This window comes from Patagioenas fasciata, chromosome 2, assembly GCF_037038585.1.
Source record: "Patagioenas fasciata isolate bPatFas1 chromosome 2, bPatFas1.hap1, whole genome shotgun sequence".
NCBI classification, from domain to species: domain Eukaryota; kingdom Metazoa; phylum Chordata; class Aves; order Columbiformes; family Columbidae; genus Patagioenas; species Patagioenas fasciata.
This window is the reverse complement of record NC_092521.1, coordinates 22,105,829-22,125,910: the sequence shown is the minus strand read 5'-3', so window position 1 is coordinate 22,125,910 and position 20,082 is coordinate 22,105,829. Positions and strand designations below refer to the sequence as shown.

The 20,082-nt window shown below is 35.2% G+C and overlaps 1 protein-coding gene across 37 annotated transcripts in view; it reads left to right on the top strand.

Annotated features, from left to right (window-relative positions):
* RIMS2 (regulating synaptic membrane exocytosis 2) overlaps positions 1–20,082 on the top strand; it is a 466,824-nt gene that overhangs the window by 341,614 nt on the left and 105,128 nt on the right. For 7 of the 37 annotated variants that reach the window (XM_071803869.1, XM_071803880.1, XM_071803893.1 and 4 more), the window contains one exon: positions 16,657–16,689. The exons of the other annotated variants lie outside the window; for them this stretch is intronic. In XM_071803869.1, the coding sequence (XP_071659970.1) occupies positions 16,657–16,689 (33 nt within the window). The remainder of the gene's footprint in view (positions 1–16,656; positions 16,690–20,082) is intronic. 37 annotated transcript variants of the gene reach the window in all.

Sequence of the window (20,082 nt, the reverse complement as noted above, 5' to 3'; positions counted from 1 at the left end):
ATCTTTTGCATTTCTTTTTTATGTATTTTTTATGACACCTTTTGATCATTTGCGTTTGTGAGAGAAGGCTCCTGGTAATTCTGTCTTTTACTGTCTTAATTGAGGGTGCATAGAATATGATACAGTTACCGAAGCAGAATTTTAAGCCGTGCAGGTTATCAGTTCCCTCACTTGTTCAAATATTTTATGTAATTACATAATTACACAACAGCTTTGTCTATGTTATGAGAATCAAGAATGCTTTCCAGTTCTCATCTCCCAGCTTGGGAAGTGTCTGGAGCCTTCTTGTGTCTTGAGTCTATACCAAGACAAGACCCAAGTCACTGAGTGCTCCCCTTTCTGTGCCCTCTAGTTTCTGCCTCCATAGGAGCCCCACCACTCCCTGAGCAGTCTAGGTGCCTGGAGACCTAGAATTGAAAATATGCTGTATTCCAGACTTGCTGCACAGTTTAGACACAATATAAAGAGTATAGGTGACTGAAGTGCAAACTAGGCATAATAAAGGGACCCCAGTCAAAGAAGCTATGACAGGTGGACCTGTTTAAATGACTGACAGAAACAGTGAATACATAGGCTCTTTTGAAAAACAAGCATGTGGCTGTCATGCCAGAGGGAACTCTCACCCTGCAGACTGACCTGAGCATCTTGTTCCATCTAATAGTGTTTGGGATTCCTGGAGAAGGGGCCTAAACTTTGCCTGAACTACTAAACGTGACTGCCATGAGTCTGTTGTTTGCTCTCTATTCTCCTGGCCTTTGCTAAGAGACCGTGACAGCTTCTGAATTTTGCATGAAAAATTATATTGAATATGTGTTCTATGTGTGCTGTGAGAATACTTAACATAATCATATGTGTTATGAGTACCTAGAGTAATAGTATATTTTAATTAAGTTCTAGTTCAAGCAAAGTAAGGTATAGACCTGTTGAGGTTGTGCTGGTTGTAGGCAGGCACGTAACTGCAATCTGCAGACTGGGAAAATGGTGAAATGAAAAAAAATGCACAACAAAACAAAATAGGAATACCCATAAGATGCAGATTCTCCGGACTGGAGTACCTACATTCTGCTGAAATTCCTTATGATATACATGATTATTTTATGTATTTAGCTCTAAAACTACCAGGGAAATATGACAGGTGAGAAAGAGTCTAACTACTAACTTGTCCATAAATAGCTTCAAATTTAACTTATACAAAATGTGAGGTGGTGTCTTTCAAAACTACCTCACAATATAAAATAACATTTATAAAACTGGTGCATGACAATGTGGTGTAATTTTCCTGCTAGCCAAACATAGTTTTTCTGGTTACTAACCTAACATTTTATAAGTAATGCTGAAAAATAACACAGGTATTTTGAATGGATGGTATTTGCATGTGAAGGTGCATGTAAAATTTGCATGTAAATTTGAGCAATAAGAAAACTTACAGGTTTTTAATTAGTAGCACTTGATATTCTGAAGAACCTAGAACTTTCTGAAGAAACAAATCTATATTTTTCATCTTTCTGTAAGCCATTTATTGTATTTTCTTTATTGCTTAGTATTAGTACTTAAAACTAGTGGCTTATTTTCAGAAACATTTTTTTGACTGAATAATTTTTTAACATTTTAGAATTGTGCCATAAGCTTCAGTCTTAACTGCACTTAAAAAGGGTAAAACACCTGTGATTGCTTGAAGAGCTTTTTTTATGTGTGTTTGTGTGAGATGTATGGTCATACAATAATAAATTACCTTTCTGAATAAAAGATAAAGATTTGCTACAAATTACACCATTTTCAGTAAAGAATGAAAATAACCTGGAAAAAAAAAGAACAACAGCCAAACCAACCAACCAACCAAAGCCCACAAAATGACAACAACACAAACAAAAGAAAAAACTCCACCAAGACCAAAACATTCCAAGCTAAACCTTTAATTCTGCATTCTGCAGAGTAGATTTGTAGGCTGTGCACAGATCACTTGCTGACACCAAAGGAATAGGAATGCAAATTTAGCAGAGACTGTGGGAGAGAGGTGCAGAGCAGAAGCTTGCATTTTGCTCCACATTTATGTTGAGCATTACCTGTAATATGCCTCATTTAAATTTGTTAATCATTAGACTCTGGAGATACTTTGACTTTTGTTGTGTTTACCTTTCATAGCTGGGTCTGAACAAAAATCCATCCAGCCCAGTGTCTGGTCCCCAGCAGACCAGGCAAGGATGCAAGGGGAGAGGAACGAGTGTGTCATTGTGCTTGTTGGGGATACTGGATCCCCAGTCTCCTACAGCCTGTGCCTCAGAAACCTGCAGAGCCATCAGTGGGATCTTTATATAGTGTCTTCATCTTCCTCATAGGCTGTCTCCAGCCTTTCTCCCACCTTAAATCAGTCCTGCCAACATAAACCTGCAGTGCTTATCCAAACAGGTGACTCAGTAGAGCTGTTTCTCTGAGATATTCAAAATCTGCCTATTCCAGATAGGCCAGCAGGCCAGCTGTATTGCATTCATTTCTGATGTGTTTCAGGCGTATACCCAGAAGAGGGAGCAAAACTGCCATATTTTAGAAACATGTAAAGAGATCTGAAACAAACAAACAGATCCTCCCCTGCCCCACACAGTTCTGGAAAAAAAAAAGCCTTGAAATTGACTTCAAAATAATATATTTTGTTTATGATATTTGAATATACTTTATCAAATATGAATGTAGACATATTTAACATACCATTAACTGACTGTATTTTTTCTTCTGTTTTTTTCTGATGTTTCTTTATGTTCTACATCTCTATCGTATTTATAAAAGTGGCAACTTTGATGTTTAGCTAAAGGCAGGCTGTGACTTTACTAAGTGATATTGCAACAAGTACTTTCTGTGACCTTGCTTGTGTAGCTCTACAATTTTCTTTAAAATAAGCAACAGAAGACTCAAATTGATTTATTTCCCATATAGAGGGATCCACTAGTAAAACATTTAAAATTAAGTTTAGAGAAGAATTGATGGGATTTGCAGGTAGAGAATGAGAAGAGACTACTACAGGACTAGGTTTGTTAATTGCTTCAAAGCTGCAAATAATTAATGTAGTGTTGAAATCAATTTCAAGAAAACATTTCTGGAGTAAAGGAATAACCTACAGTACACCAGTAATGATAATATAGATATGTAGCAATATTTTTTATTGCCTACATAATGACTTCCGTTAAAGTTCTTTGAATGTATTCCTGGTGAAGCCCCAGGGAATGAATATTCTTCCAGTGTATGGAGGAAGAAATGTAGATGAACTGTTACTGTGTCAAAAGGGGAAGATAAAAAAGGGTGTCCTCAGATTTGCTGTAGAATGTTACTTGGAGAGACAGGAGGTCTTGCTCTAAATTTGTCAGGAAAACACTATGTGTGATGTTACTTATCTTCAGAAATTGGACAAGTCTAGTTCCTGTTACAGCAGGGTAGGGGAACACCAGCCCTATTTTGCTGAGGCATGTGAAGGTTTGTTTCTCTGATGTGGGAGCAGCAGCAGTCTGTCATAAGGCCTTCATTGCTGACTTTTGGGTCACTTCAGGCTGGCCTTGATGCCATTAGGAACATACTGGTGGTGCAAGGTGGGGCTGGATTCATTCCAGGTATCATGTAGTATGTGTGGGACAATTCATGTATCATGACTTGAAGCCATTTGCCTTCCCCAGTAGAGGTTTGACAGAGCTGAGAATATTTCTGTGTGAACTCTTGAGACCAATGTCTTTTTCTGTATTCTTGCTTTGTAATTTAAAACTTGTATGACATGAATTTAGCCTTTTCTGTGTCTTTAATTAATGATTCTTCTTGTCTTCTTAATGCATGAGTCTAAAGATCTTGTGCATCTGGTTCCAAACATAGTTTCTCAGTTTTTGACAGTTTATCCCACAGTTCTAATGGCTTGTTAGTGTGCTGCTTTGTGTTTAAGAAGTACTAGCCAAATCCACTTTGACTCATTTTTACAGTAGTTGTCACCATACGTTGTTAAGAACATAATTCCTTTCTGAGTGTTCATCTTATAAAATAAAAATAGAAGTTCTGCGGAATTTTCAGTTGCAGGAAAAGCTGACTAAATTAATTATGTCCCGCTGAAAAAAAGCGAAGACTTAGGATAACATCATCTAAGGTCTAAAACTAGAAATGGAATGATAAATATTTGTTCACAGAAATTTTAGGAGCTGAAAAGAATATAAAAGCTGAGTGGATTTAATAAAAAAAAGGCAAATTCCAGTAAAAGAAAAAGTATATAAAAATGTTTCAAGGACAGGGGTCATTATGAAAAGGGTGGAGAAAAGAAAGGAAGTTTTCTTTGCATAAGAAAACTCCTCATCATTGGCATCTGGTATTTTGCTGCATCATCTTGTACTTCTGCAGTTTGCTGCATCATTTCAGTTCAACTGCAAGATTCCCAGTGCTAAGTTGGCATGTTTAGAAATTCAGAAAAACTGGAGATATGCAACTATTCTTATAATGTATTGTTTCCCTATTTTTAATATTTTTCATATTGAATATTCTAAGCAAGGATATAAGAAACGCTGAGATTGTACTTAACGCTAGATGTACTGGAGCACACCACCCCCCTCTCCCAGGCAGTGGGTTGCATTCTCCAGAGGGAACGACACACAACCAGGGACCATCCTGACACAGCGGGGGGAGCCTGGCTGCCTAATTCACTGTGGTGGGGGTATGAGCAACAACTGCATCTAATGAAACAACTACAGCTAAAGACTGTATCTTTCATACTGGTGGGAAAAATCTGGTTCAGTGCATCTGCCAAATCCTTCTAGCCCCAGTTTTTCTGACTCAAGAATCTCATATTCCCATATTTTATAAAATTTGTATGAGGTCTTTTTGTATAAATATACAATAATTTTACACCTTTCTTTATATATAAGTCAAAACTGATTATCAGAACAGAAAACAGATTGAAGTTCATTTGTATGGGAAGTGTGTGTGGTAAGAAGTATACAAATATTTACGATTTGATCAAAGTTGACTTTAGCTAAAACAACAAATGGATAGATGGTGGCCTTTTGCCTTGGGGGGAAAAAGAGATCGGAGAGACTATAATGCATATTTATCTAGCTAGAGAGGATATATGAAGCACTGACGTTTTGCTTTTTGCCTGTTCATTAGCATATCTTACTGGTTCCCAAACAGAAAGCTCTCATTTAACAACTTATTTTCTTAGCTTTGTAGAGCATTAAGTTGGAAATGGAATTAGAAAATGGTAAAGGTTAAATGTTGAAGTAAATCTAATGGATATATCTATTCTTATTTCTCAGTTGAAATAATAACCAGTACTAGTCATACTCTTGCAATGTTCTAGAAGTCAATCAAACTTTTCACCTGATCTGGAGTACCTCCAGCCTGCATATACTTAATCTAACAGTTGTGCTTAACTGCTGATAAAATTAAGCAACCATTTAAATTTAATGCTGATGTGCTGTAAGAATAAATAAAGCTGTAGAAGGATGGCCATTTGAACCTTTTCTGGAAGTGTTTCTATACTCATACTATCACTTTCAGTATAAACATAAAACAGTAGCCTGTCTTGTTTTGTATTATATGTCTTGGTTGTAGGTTTTGGTTTGTTGGTTTTTGTTTGTTTTTGGTTTTGTTTTGTTTTGTTTTCTTAAGGTTAATAGATCACAAAAATATTTATTCAAAGAGTTAAGTTTTTATTCGATATTTATTTTTTCATGCTTGTCAAATCAATGTTATTATAGAAGCACTTCTAGAGTGCTCCTAAGTGGGTTGACTGTTTTCTAGGTACTTAGCTCTCAAAAAATTAGCAAGACTTACGAAAGTTTTTCTTTTGGTAGGGAACTTCAGTATGATGAGTGATTTTGTTGACTAAGGAAACTACAGTTTTTACATTCATAACTGAATCAGGAGTTCTAAGAAAGAACTCTGACCGAGAAGGTCCTGTCTTCTAAAACTGCCATAAAGCTAGTGTGGAAATCACTCTGGGCTTCCTGGTATTCTCCAGTATTTAGGCTATTTGTTAAATATCCTGACGAAATCCTGTGTGTGTGATTACTGTCTGCCTACTTTTTATCTTGTTCTAACTATCTCCACTATTTGACCTAAATGATTGTCTAATGTTTTTTCCTAGTGGTGCCTATTCCTTAAATTCAAAGGTAGTTTTACTAAGGTCATTGAAATTTTGTGTGTGTGTGTTAGTTAGGAACACTCTTTTGGACTCACCAAGAGAAAGGAAGCATAGATGGCATCAGTGAATTGCTAAATGTGTGTTTTCACAGAGAAAAAGAAAGAATCACATTTTCATTAGAAAAAAAAAAAAACAGAAAGATTTTATTTCTGTAGTTTGAAAACAGAATGTTTCTTTTGAAATTTCTTATTTAGTACTTATTACACATGGCACTTGAAAGACGACAGTTCCTGTTTCAGCATGTGTATCTGTGCTGTCATGAAATCATTATAGTGACAATTTTATTGATGTATTACTTGAAGCCTACAACTCCATCATTTTTAAAAATCAAAGCCACATTTTATAGGACAGCAGCCTGTCACAGAACAACAGCCACAGATAAGAAAGCTGCAGGATGACTACAGATAATATGTCTACAGGTTAATATTTTGAATAACAGAAGGAAAAAAAAAGTAACAGTCATAGGCTAATATAACTTTATGTCAATTTATTTTGAATTTATAAGGTTGAAAATGTATTTCATATCTATCATAGTAGTCTCCATCACTGGCTATTACTGTGACCATAGAAGTGGTTATATCTCTGGGCAGTGGCTGTTAAGAACTTCGCACTTCGCGGGTTCAGCAAAATAAGCAGCTTCTTAACAATCCAAAGCAAAAATGGAGTTTAGAGTATTGAATCTATCTAGTTAATTGGTCTAGATTTGGTCTTCACAGGAGATACCAGAAGATTTAAAACCTATAGTATTATGCTAACCACCCCATTAATTAAAGTGTAGACCAAAGAAGTCTGACAACCTCAGAAAGACTAATGTCTGGCGAGTCTAGCAAATGGAGTCTCTGTCTAGAGGAGAGTGTATGTGCTCCTATTCATAGCTCTTTTTCTGAGTGGTTAGGTTAGAAATGCTGGTTTCAGGGTACAGGATCCATAATTAGCAAGAAAGATTTTATTGAGTAATTTAATCCTAAAATAAAAATTGAATTTAAATCAAATCTGAGATATAGAAATTAAATGTAACCTAGTTGTGACTTAACAATTCATTGTTAAAAATACTTTGTCAATTTAAAGTAAACCTACATGATTACTGATTCAGTTTTGTTTTGTTTGTTTCTTTGAATTATACCTTTGCAAAGATTTTGTACCAAAATATTTTTAACTTCCTTTTCCATTCACAGAAACATAAAGATGTTGTAAGAAACTCTATAATCAAGTTTTAAAAACAGAAGAAATGATTGTGTAAATAACCTTGTTTTTCTTAATTCCAATTGTTAAATATCAAAGAGATCAGAATATTTGATGAATTACACAGATGCTAACTTTCATATAGTATGTTTTGTTCAATGTTTAAGATGTTTGCTAGTTCTCTCCACCACAGGCCTCTAAATTGAATAACTAACCCAAATTTTTTGCCATGTTAATGACAGTACATTTGTTTAGATCAAGTTGTCCCAAGTGGTATTAGGTGTCTTATAATGTAAGTTACATAATATTTCTGATTTTTTTTGGTTTATGCTAGAAGTTACATGGGAGGACCAGCAGAAAAAGGTGAATGGTACAATAACTGATGACAAACCATTGCCGAAAAAGAAACACCATTCTGAGCCAGGTTTGTCAGGGTTTGGAAAACCACATGAAAGCATGAGACTATAAAAAACACATTTCATGCTTTTGTAATGCGTGTGTGCTTGGTGTACCTTATTTTTTTTCAATTTGGTGTGAAATTTTTAGTATGTAGAGACCATTTAGATTACATAGTTCTGTCTTAGCCAAAATAGATCTGCTTTTGTAAAAAATTGTGTTAGAATGCACATACATTAGAAAAAAGTGTTCTGGCGCAATACTAGACTTAGCTTGCTTTTCAGTTTTGAATTTTGTCATGATTTATCTATATGTGCAAGCCTCAGGAATCCAACTATGAATTATACTGATTCTTATTTAGTTGACCGAACCAAGGTGTCTACTGCATGTATGGTGGGAAAGTCATCTCCTAAAGACTTGAATCCGAAACCTTCTTGCACCATCACACATGGCAGAAATAATGTTCCAATATAATTTTTATACAAGCTGCATTTTATATCTCCGTACAGCTGCAGTTCTCAAATCTAAGAGCACTCTTACTTCCTCAGTCCTGTATATGAAATAATTTATTCTGAAACTAAAAATTATCACAAACTTTCTTCCCTCCCACGCATAAAATGCAATTCTTTGACTCTGTCTTTATTGCTACAAACACATGGCAATAAAAAGTAAACCTAATAATAATCATGATAATGATGCTAATGATAATAATAGTATTGTTCTCTCCTCTGAATCAGAAAATAAAAGGACCCAATCACATTAATTTATGCACTTGCAAAAGGCACTGTGATATTATGTTGATAAGCACACTGCAAGGAGTAGTGAAAAGGAAAGGAAAAGAAAGGAAAGGATCTTTAGGTTTCATGATGTGTTTGAAGATTGATCCCCATCCACTCAAGTGAATGTGAATTTTTCAGTTCAAAGAATACATAGGCTCAGTTTTTGAGCTGTTGGGTGTATTCGTTATCTCACTTTTTCTAATAACAACACTTTTCACAGTCACACAAGTTTGCAAGATTGTCCAGCTGTGCCATCTCCTAAATTAATGCTGCAGTCTCAGTTTTAGGCTCACCTAGTTTTTTGCTGAAGCTCAACTGCTGTACAGCTGGAAGTGCAAGAGTCAGAGCTGAAGAAGAGCCACAAAATCTGGACTGACTCTGCATCCTAGGAATTGGGGAACCTGGCTGCAAAAGGCCAGATCGACATCTCCTGTTCCCTGCCTTTTGACTCATCGGAGGAAGTTACAGGATAAAACCAGTACTTCTCATAAGAGTCAGGATCAGAATGTAACATATCTTCTTTTTCAACTGAGCATTTTAACTATCAGATGACAGATTCAAAATACAATGTCTGCAAACAGTCTGCCCAGACTTTCCCCTTACAAAGTAGCTAGGTAAGAACATTAACTCCATCTCCCAGCTGGAGTGGGCTTAGAACTGCAGTCTAGGCAGGTGGCACATTCATAGTTATTAGCAACACTTGTTTAGAGCCACCTTCCCCATTTTTTTTAGAAATGGGAGCTGTTTTTGTTAGTTGCCTATTCTTAGAGCATTCTAGATTTTGGAAAATGTGTGAAATCTTGTAAGACAAAACCGAAACAAAACAGGTAGAAGAATAGAAATCAGAAGTAAATATCGACATTAAAAAGTTGTTGCGTTAGAAGTGTTTTGTATATTAAAGCAAGATTTATCTGATATTTATCTATTTTTCGATCTGGAATAGCACTACTGACCTCCAATGCTGCAGGAAATACATGAAATTGCTTTAGAAAGCCACAGTCTCAACTGCCAAAATCTAGAATAGACACAAGGTTGAATAGAAATTGTGTTCTGCAGTCTACAGTCCTAGGTCTTTCTGTGAGGGCTGATGCCTGATAAGAGCACAACTTCTGCTCTGATTTACATTATCAGTAATGTCTTTCATAGTGTGTTCATGTGGGACGATTACACCTGAGGCAGGATTATCTGAGGTGGTTCTGAACAGACTCTCCAATGGGCACCAACTATTGCATATCTGTATTCCTAGGATGCTTTTCCAAACCGATTCTCTCTGTTTGTCAAAAAGCCCCATGTACTAAAGTGGTAGAAGTTGAGCAGTACCCCGTGTAACAAAATCAATGCAGCTTCCAGGATTTGCGTTACCTGCTACGTGGCACACTTCTGTCCCCTGTAGACATCCCTGTATCATTACACTTAGTTCATTTGCAAGATGTAGGAGTCAGGACACCTGGAAGGAGGTATCATGACAGTGTACTCACCCCTGGGTGTTACGATACATTGTATCTGTGACCATGGTCTACCAGTGATGTAACCTGATGGAACCTGCCTAAGTAAACTTCAGATTCCTTGAAGATTTCCAATATGGGATTTACTCTTTGCACAGGACTGTGCTTTTGTTCATCTAAGAATGCTTTAAATGTTCTGCTTGCACAGAAAATAGCAATGTGATACTGATACAACTTAGTCCCTGGCTACAGCTGGCAGTCTGCAGGGAGATGCCAGGAAGAATATGGGCACCTCATATTGCTGTTACTTTTGATTGCCTTTTCATACAAAGATTTTTGTGCTATAGGTTGTCTTGCCACATCTTTAAGTTTGGTTTGTCTGTCAATAATTTAATGGAACCAGTCACATGGAAAAAGCCATTACAGTATTATAACTAAGAAAATCTGTGAGAAAAAATAGATGTTGAATACACAAAATAGATACTAACTACACACATACACAAATATACAAGAACTGAGACTGCAAGAAAATTATAGATAAAAACATAAATAGATAAAAAAAATCTAAATAACAGAAAAAATAACAGTAATGCTGTATCATATGAAGCATTAATATTAAAGAAATATGCATGACTAGAAATGATATTAGCAAATTTGTTGAAGGACAATTTAAGGTCATTAAATAAAATAGTGACATGGTTCTTATTTTCAGGCTTTTCAATAGAAGATGCTGGTAAAATTCCTGTTCCTGAATCTCAGAAATCAACAAGTTTTCTTAACTGTACTGTAATCTCTAAGTTCTGAGACAATTTGCAAAATGATTGTTCAGTATTTTACAAAGAGTCAGTTGTATTAATGCAGAGATTTGGAAAGATCGGAAAGGTGAAATTGCAGAACTCTAGGTAAGCACAGCATCAAAATTCAAGCTGTGTCCCATGTGAGTATGCCCTTCCTTTAGCTAATGTGAGCACTCTGTCAGAGAACACCACGTTCTCAGGACACCACCAAATCAAAGAGCATGTGGAATAGTGATTTGTTCCTACCTAATATTGTTAAGCATTTCTACTTTCAGTACCCCTGTCTCTGAGTTGTAATAGATGGCATGTGAAAGAAAGTGAATAAAGCTCTAGTCCTCTAATCACATTTCCTTGGTCAGTGAAGGAAAAAAAAAACAAAAAACACAGCATGCTATTTTCACAAAGTTTTGCATTTTGATATCTGATGCCTTGAAGAAGTTGGAGAAAAAGTAGGCTATGGGTAGGAATGTCATGTACTGATCTCCATCAGGGAGAAAGCACATAGTTTAGAGTACCAAGGCAGTAATACTCATTTCTCTTCCCAGTCAATTGTTTCTGAAGTGTTCAATCAGTCTCATTATGCAAAGTTTTGGAAGCTGAATGCAGTCTAGCAAACCGTGCCTCCATCCAGAGATGATACAGCTAATGCAGAAACTGCCTTCGTGAGATAGCAAAGGAAATGCTATTGTTTTTCTCCTTTTTTCTATTTGGAGCCAGTAGATTTGACATTTTTTTCCCTGGATAGCCTCCTGTCATGGTTTTGTTATCATTGCCTGTTGAGAAGATTGCAGTGTCATCAGACATATAGTCTTTGCCACTGACGATTTTAATTTCAAAGTAACAGCTGAAGAACAGAAACCCGGGCAAGTGCTGGCATATTTTAATATGGTTGACCAAAAGGAAACAGAGTAGTTGAAATGGATTTATGCCTCTTGGAATTGAATGAAGTGAAAATGGAGTGTTCCTGTACTTATTTCTGGGAAAACCGTATTTCTTTAATATAGTACTAATTTTTTAGAGAAATCATAACCATGGTAGATTAAGCACATCAGAAAATGCATGCCTGCAGATGGTAAGTCATTATATGTACTGACTGGCTTTCAATTTGAAGGGTATGCAAATCCTATGAAAATGCTATGAGTTTTGAAAAGCAGCGAAGTGGGTAGAATTTACAAAAAGAGCTACATGTTGCATGTATGCAGATTGTTTACCTGTGACAAATGAGGAGTAATGGTGATTGGATATATGGCATGACTGTTTTCTTGAAAAAAGAAGAGCATTTACACACTTACCAGAGACTATTCTTGCACTTAATAAATGGTGTATTTAAAGCAGATAGTCGTCTAATATATTTGCTTCTTTTAAATTCTACTTTATCTTTTCCTATACCACTTTGAAAGACAATATGTCTAGTCTGTACTGAAGTAACAAAGAATTGGATTCAAAAGAAAAAAAAGGGACTCTGTGCTTGGGAATTGCAATCCCAGTGTGAGTAGGACACATATGTAATCAAATATTGCACTTCAGTGTCCTAGACAAATTGCATTAAGTCAGGGTATAATTGTAATTTAAGATGGATCAGAAATAGTGCGGTGTCCTGAAAAAGTCTAACAAACCACATACCTTTTTCTATATAACCTTTTATTGGGTTTTTTGTGTGTTTTGGAGACCATTCCTGCAATCTTATCTATGTGATCACCTGGACAATCTGATTCTGTGGGTGGTGAAACTTCTTGACATCACTAGAACGAGAATAGATTTAGAATAGGGAGATATCTGATTTAGGATAGCTTATCTATCCTTTCTTGACAATAGAGGGTGTATTTGTATCTATGCTGTTAAGTATCTTTTCTGAAGTAGTATTGATGTTTGAATACCTAAATCACCTAATTTAGTGACATCTATTGTCTTTTCAGGATTTATTCTATTTCAAATTGAGTGTGTAACTATAGTGGATTAATGTCTTTATTTCATTATAAAATTATGTGAACTTTACTCAGAGAAACAAAATCATAACAACTCTCTCTGAATTTCTCAGTTTCTCTCCTGAGACTTGTGAAAAAGTCATGCAGTCCACATGATTTCATTTGATTTATAGAGTTCATTATACTTAGGATATTTAATATTTCTTGTATGTTGTTTTCTGCCTTCTTCTCTATCATCCTTGTATTTTGGTAGTAATAACCCACATTTTCCATATTCTTACTGCCTTTAGTTAGCATATATTATATATAGCATATCTTATTAAATAATTGCAAAATTAAATGTATTGCTTCTGTCTTTCCTGTATTTGTCCTAGTTAGTCTTCTGCCTATATTTTTGAGGAAAAATGTCAGCATCTGTTCAGTATACAGCTGTGATTTTGTGTGTATGGACTTCCACTTCAAGAAAAAGAACTCACCTTTAACTAGTAGAGAATTACCTCATTAAAAAAATGAGAAGTGTTGGAACGGGCTCTGTATCAGCAGGAAGGGTAACTGGATGATGTGGCTTAATGCTGTTAAAGAAGATTAAGGAAAACTGATTTTATTCACACCCCAGCATAGTCAGCCTTTCACTCTAAATCTTCTTTTAACAAATATTTCTGTTCTTAACTGTTCTGCTATATACTCTTCCTCTTTTATCTGTATCCTTAGCTCTGCAGAGTTCGAATGTTGCCTGGGAATCTCTCTCCTGAGGGTTAGAGGCATTGTGTCATTCTTCAGGTTTAATCACATCCAGACTAATGACGCAGAGTTATGAAACATACTGACTCCATGAAACATTTCTGTCTTAAAGTTTCCTCCATGTTTTAAGATTATGCTTATTTGATTGTGCTATTGCACATCTTATTTTGTAAACAGTGTACAGAAGTAAGGTTTTTGAAATCTAGAAGTCACAGAAATTTCTGAGAGCAGGTGTGGAAAAAACTCAAGGGGAAGAAAGAAAGAGTAATTAACTTACGTCTCTTTGTCGTATGCTACTTTTAGAATTTCAGACGACCATGTTCGATGTGTAAAGTTTTAAGAGTGTTTTTTGAACACTAAGTTCCTAAATAGTTCTCTTTAATGAGTGACATTGCTTATAATGAAAATTCTGCATCAAAGCATGATAAAATAGATGGTACTTGTTATGTTTTATTCAGACTTGCAGTACAATACCTGGTTTTCATTTACTTTATAAGTTTATTCATTGAGAGTCTAATTTGTTTCTAAATCTGCATATAGTACCCTCATACATACCACTTTCCTGCATCAAAATGAACAATTGATCCAAATAAATTCTAGTTCCACAACAAAGCAATGACTATGCAAATGAAGAATGCCTGTTGACATGATGTAAATGTAATAGAATATTATTCCATGGTTTTGTTCTGGGATTTTAATATATTTCTGTCAACAAAGATCTATTTTAATGGATTACAAGCTACAAAGCCAGAGAATTTTCAAACTATTGTTTGGGATTTATGGCATAGCTTCTTAATCAGGAGGAAATTGGTTCACGTAAGTGCTATTGTGTCTAAATTAATCGGTCTATTAGTAGTTCCTTCTTATCATCATTAATTGAAAGAAGTTAGTGCAGTACCATTGCACAAATGCTACTAATTCATTAATATTTACAACAATTAATACAAAAATATTACAAGCCATGTATCTCAAGAGATGAGGTATCAGCTGAACAGATAACCAGAGTGAGAAGATACCTTTTATCTTTTATTTTCCTCTGTGGCTTCTATTGGAATTATTCTTCATAATTAAAAACTTCTTTGTTTGACACTTTGATGTGTAAAAATATTTTTACATAACACATACTTTGCTTGAGGACTTTTAAAAACACATTTTTAAAAAATATTGGTATATGTGACTGATATGCAGCCAAGTAGTGACCAGTTGGTTCTAAAATCTTCAAAGGGAGCTTCCCGGGTAATCAGTTGTGTCTGCACTGAGCCTCACTGATAGTACTGGAATGCCTTTCAGATTTTGGAAATAGTGTGATTCCACCCATCCTTTGAAAATTTATTCAGAAGGATATATCTTAATGCAGTATATGTCTCAAAGTTATGCATTCTTATGGATAGTAAAAATAATTTTTAAAGTATGTAAGGATCATGATAAAGACCTTTGCATGACTGTTTTTGACATGGTAGGAGTGCTTGCTTCAGGGCTATAGATGTGTAATACAAAACATTTTCAGAAATTTTCAAGTACTTCAGCTAGGGTTTTGGTGGTGATAATAATGATTGATTTATTTAGCAGTTATAACAATTATATCTACACTATATTAATACAAGCTATAATACGTCAAGGTGAAGTAGATCTTTGTATTCACTTCTTTAATTCTATGGAGTTGTTGTACTTGCCCAAATAAAAATATATATTTATATGCCGTTACTTTTTTTTTTCTTTTTAACATATGAGTACATAACATCCTTTTTCAAAAACATTAGCTGTTTTTCTTTTGAATTGCATCTCATATTCAGCACTCACATATGTTCATTCTGTAAGCAAACTTAATTGCTTAAAATATGCATTCTAAGTATACATGTTACAAGCTGCTTGTGTTTACAACAAAGTTTTGACACAGTTTTGGCATTTGATAGTAGCTGAAAATTATAATCTACCAGTTATAGAAGAAAATTGCTTAACTGTAGAACACGGTGTTTATAAGATGAAACTTACTGTTGTCTTTAATTGCATTTTATTTATTTATATTGCTTATTCTAATTTTGCATTTTTCAATGGCATCTTGATATTGACTGTAAAATGTGGATAAAATGATGGTGTGTGAACCTTTTTGGAATTCTTAATTGAATGTATGCAGTGTTAATGAATCAAGGGCAATGTTTTCTGACTCATTAACAAACTGCAAGGTGAAATTAGAGCTTATAGGTACATTTTTTAATTAATATTTCTGATTATTTTTGGAAGAATGCGTTTGTTTTGCTAATGATGGTCGCTTCACAGTTCTTTTTAATTATTATTACTTTCCAAGATGAATTCCTCCCATTGTTTTGCTACAAATGGATTTTCAGTACAGAGAATGACACTGTCCCTCAGATGTTCTCCATGTCTGAAATGGCAGTGTGTTTTTGAATGTGAAGTAATAAAGTAAGTAATGAGACAGTTGCTTTGGCATTTGACTTGCATGCATTTCCAGTAATTTAGACTTTTGTGAGATGAGAGTAACGTTTTGTTCTGAAAAATATCTGCTGAATTGACCATGAGAGTTAATAGCTGTACATTCTCTTTTCTCACATTCTGTATTTTGATCTTGGTAATACCTTTGGCACAGTGTGACAATAATGCAGTCCTTTCCAGAGTGTGTTATGTGGATTCTGAAATTCTTGAGCTTGTATATCCTTTTGAAAAAACATCTGTTTCCTTTTTGCTTTCTGCTTTGGATATGTGAAGTTTGGTTCAGCATAAATTACAACAATGTAATAATTGAAAAAAATAATAATACACTCCCCATTGGTGATGTTAAACTGAATGTTCAGTACTTTGAAGTAAAATGATGCTTACGTTGAAGTAGATAAAGTTCCACAAGGTTGAATGCTCACGAATGAATGCGTTTATGCTAGTTAACATACCTTTTACTATCCAGCTTTTTCTTCAGCTTCATTACAAGAATTGACTTTGCTGTCAATTATAATTTTGGTTATTTCCTCAGCTCCTATACTAACCCTGTCTTTACTGTTCCTTTTTAACAACAGTCGTTTAACCACTTCTTCCTCAGCTTTTTTTTCCTTCTGGCGTCTGTGTTATTTTGTTCCACATTTACTAACTCTGCTTTGCAGACTTCTCTCTAAAACAATTTTTGGCCCTTTCCCTCAGTGTCAGTTTTAACCTTCTGAATACATCCTCTCACGCCCATCTCCTTTGTCTATGTCTGTCCATTACACGATGTGATCACAGAAGAAGCGGAATCATCACGGAGAAGAAACTCAGGTCTGTCTCTTCTACTGCTTTTCTCTGTGTTATTTTGGTTCATTTTACCTTTCCTATAGATTTTGTCACTGCTCACCTCACATACTTTTCACTCTTTTCTGCCTCAATATATTTAAATATTGGCAAACTACAAGTATTTAAGTTTGAGATACTAATATAATTTTTATTAACTATAAACTATGTACTCTACAAAAAGCATTAACTGATGACATGTATACTATAACTTAAGACTTTAAACTGATTCGATTTATATCCTATCAGGGCTTATTTCCCATCTCCATAATCCGTAAGTTAGCCATTAAGTTTCCAACTAGCACATGAAAACAATCTATAATTTGTTTTATCTTTGCATTTGAAAACTGCTACAAAAAGTATGGAAACTCTGATATAACTATTTATTTTTCACCCTGGGGAGGATATAATTTGAGAACTGAATAGTTTTAGTAAATTACATTTTATGGACTGGAATTTCAAACTTATCTTCATTGAATTAAAACTATTTTGATTAGAAGTAAAGTTGTTAGTTATCAAAAGCTATTGTCTCATGCCAAAAAGTGGAAAACATAAGGTTATGGTAACAACAGAGAGCAAGAAGTCAAAACATTGAAGGAACTCTAACTTAGAAATAGTGATCATGACTTTTCTTTTGTATTGTGCATTGTAGTTTCATCTTTCATACTGAAGTTTAATCTGCCATTTTATTGAATACTTTATATTACTGGCAGAGAACTTATATCTAGTAAGGCATCCTAGCTCTGAAAATGCAGTAGCTGTTCACACTTCCTTACTTGTTCCATTGTGGCATGTCAGAACAACAACAACAAAATTCCCCATATTTAAGCTAATTAAATTTTAATTTTACAATTACTGTGTTAAAGCTCTCATTAATTTTCTGTTCTGCTATTTTCCCACCAAATTAGATAAGCCTCTTGGATGCCATTTATCTTCTCAAATATGAAGCATTTTTTTGGTACATTGACCAGTCTGTTAAACTTGGGTGGTATTTTGTCATTTTTTCTGTTTTCGGTGGTATGGCTGGCTCCTTCAGAGCTCAGTTTTACCTTTGGTACTACTCCCCTAGAGCCAGACATTGTCTTTATGGAATCTTGCAGATGTTACTTGCTGTGGTTTTCATATTAAACAAATCTCAAGACAGAAATCACTTAAATTACAGGGGAAAAGAAGTTGAGTATGGATAAAGAAGAGAATTGGTGGTGTGATCTAAATTCCATCTTCCGTAAATCATCACAATTAGAAATTATGTAATTATGCTGTAGAAAGACTGTGTTAAGTAAACTTGTGCTTAAGATCCATTCCCAGTTCCTGTGCTGTGATTCTGAATATCTTTCATTACAAAAATGGAATTAGAGGTTTGGGTGATCCTTTTCCTATTTGTTCGTAATAACGGAAAAGGAATCTTGTGGACCTTTTTATTCAAGAACCTTCCTAAGTTATTGATTGAATCAATATGTTGAATCAAAATATCAGATCAACACATCACACTCCTGGGATTGGATGAAATCAAACCTTAAAATTATATCTAGCATCTCAGAAAAACACATCTTTTTATGACCTGTGTTTCCTTGATGTGTGTGAGAAAACAGTATCTGTGTATTGTTAACTTTTCTAGACTTTCCAATTCAGATGGACTTTTGCAAAACCCTGGCCTACCAACAATAGCAAATGTATTAGGCACTGATAAATGTAACTGTATAGCACAGAAATGCAAAATCATGATCAGCAGTTCGGTTGCAAAAGTTATTGCCCTTAAGCTCAGTAGCAATTAGGTTTTTTTTGTGCACAGTTGTAACTGTTTACTGCAGGGCAACAATAAACTGTGGCAAATGCTCTCTGTTAACCCTCTGCCCTCCCCACCAAGGAAAGGCAATAGGAGGGAAAAGGGAGAGAGACTCACAAGTTGGAAAATTTAGAAATGCTTTACTAATGCTACTAATAAATAGAGAAAACAATACAAAATATACAAAACCAGTCTTGAATTTCCCAGGGTAGCGCAATGTTGCCTGTTGCGGAGCTGTGAGCTGGTGTGGCTCTGGTGGCAGGGCAGGCACCTGGAGGTCCTGGGCTGGACTCCCAGCAAACCTGGATTCAGGGATGCAGAGTCTGGAACCAGGCCTCGGATCACAGGCACTACAGGCAGGGTCCTCTTCAGATCCCAGCCATGGTCGAAGAAAGCAATGCCCTCGTGATCTCCCACTTTTATAGGCTATATGACGTGAACGGGATGGAATACTTAGTTGGTCAATTTTTAGTCACATGTTCTGTCCTCCCCTCCTTCTAAATACGCCTCTCTCACTTTTGGGACGTGCGAAATTTATCAGCAACTTTGGCTGCCATAGCTATAAGTCTAAACCTGGGCCTCTTCTGCGTACCATTGCTACCCTTATCAACTCGGGAGTGAACAGTGTCTGAGAAAACATGCAGAAATTCAGAAAAGTGCAGTTACTTAAAAGAACTTAGCTGAAAGGAAAAATTACTAAAAGAGAAACTGGTCTTTTTTTAAACAAAACCAGGACAATAGTAACATATTTTCAGATGTGCATTTAAAACCGATAGTCTTCCATGTTCTACCTCAATGACAAAATAGCTTACCCATTTCAGTACAAGGCACTTGGTGCAGCTCTGAGCCCAGCTAAAAGCAAGGGTGGCATTTCAAAATCACACGTTTAGAAGGAGATGTTTTCCTATTCTTCTAGAATTTGCTTTAAAAAATGTGGAACTAGGATTATCCATTTACAGGCTTTGTTAGGAAATGCTTTTCACGGTATTTAGCATGCTACCAAACATTCTTGTGAATTAAAGGATTAGCTATTGATTTGAGGTGTTATTAGACCAAGAGGTGTTGTGAGAGCTAAATATCTGAATATGTGGATATATTATTGAAATAAAAATATTGCCATTTCCTCTCTTTGGACAATATAATATTTAATTGCAAAAATGAGAACATTTTATTCCCTGAAAAAAATCTAGATTTTTAAAAATTGAACAGTCCTATGGGAGTGCATACAAAGCTTACATTGTATATTTCCAGTGCACAAAAGCAAGTTCAGAAAGTTAATAATAATATTTTTATATAAATTTTTTAATCTGACAGCAGTGCAGCTTGATAGAGTCCTTAATGACTAAAACCCTGTTTTCCTTGGGTGAAGGAGAAGCTTTGCAATGTAAAGTTTTCACATTTTGTTTCTAAAATCATATTTTTGAAATAATTTAATATGTTTCCTAGGATTTAAGTATTGCGAAAAGTGTCATGGAGACATATGCTTGTTCACCTGGCTATGTATTCAGTATGAGCAATGGAAGTAAACCCCTGCCTGCCAAAGAACTTGACTGATAAAGCAGATATCTTTCTTTTCATCAGTGAGATGGTTCAGC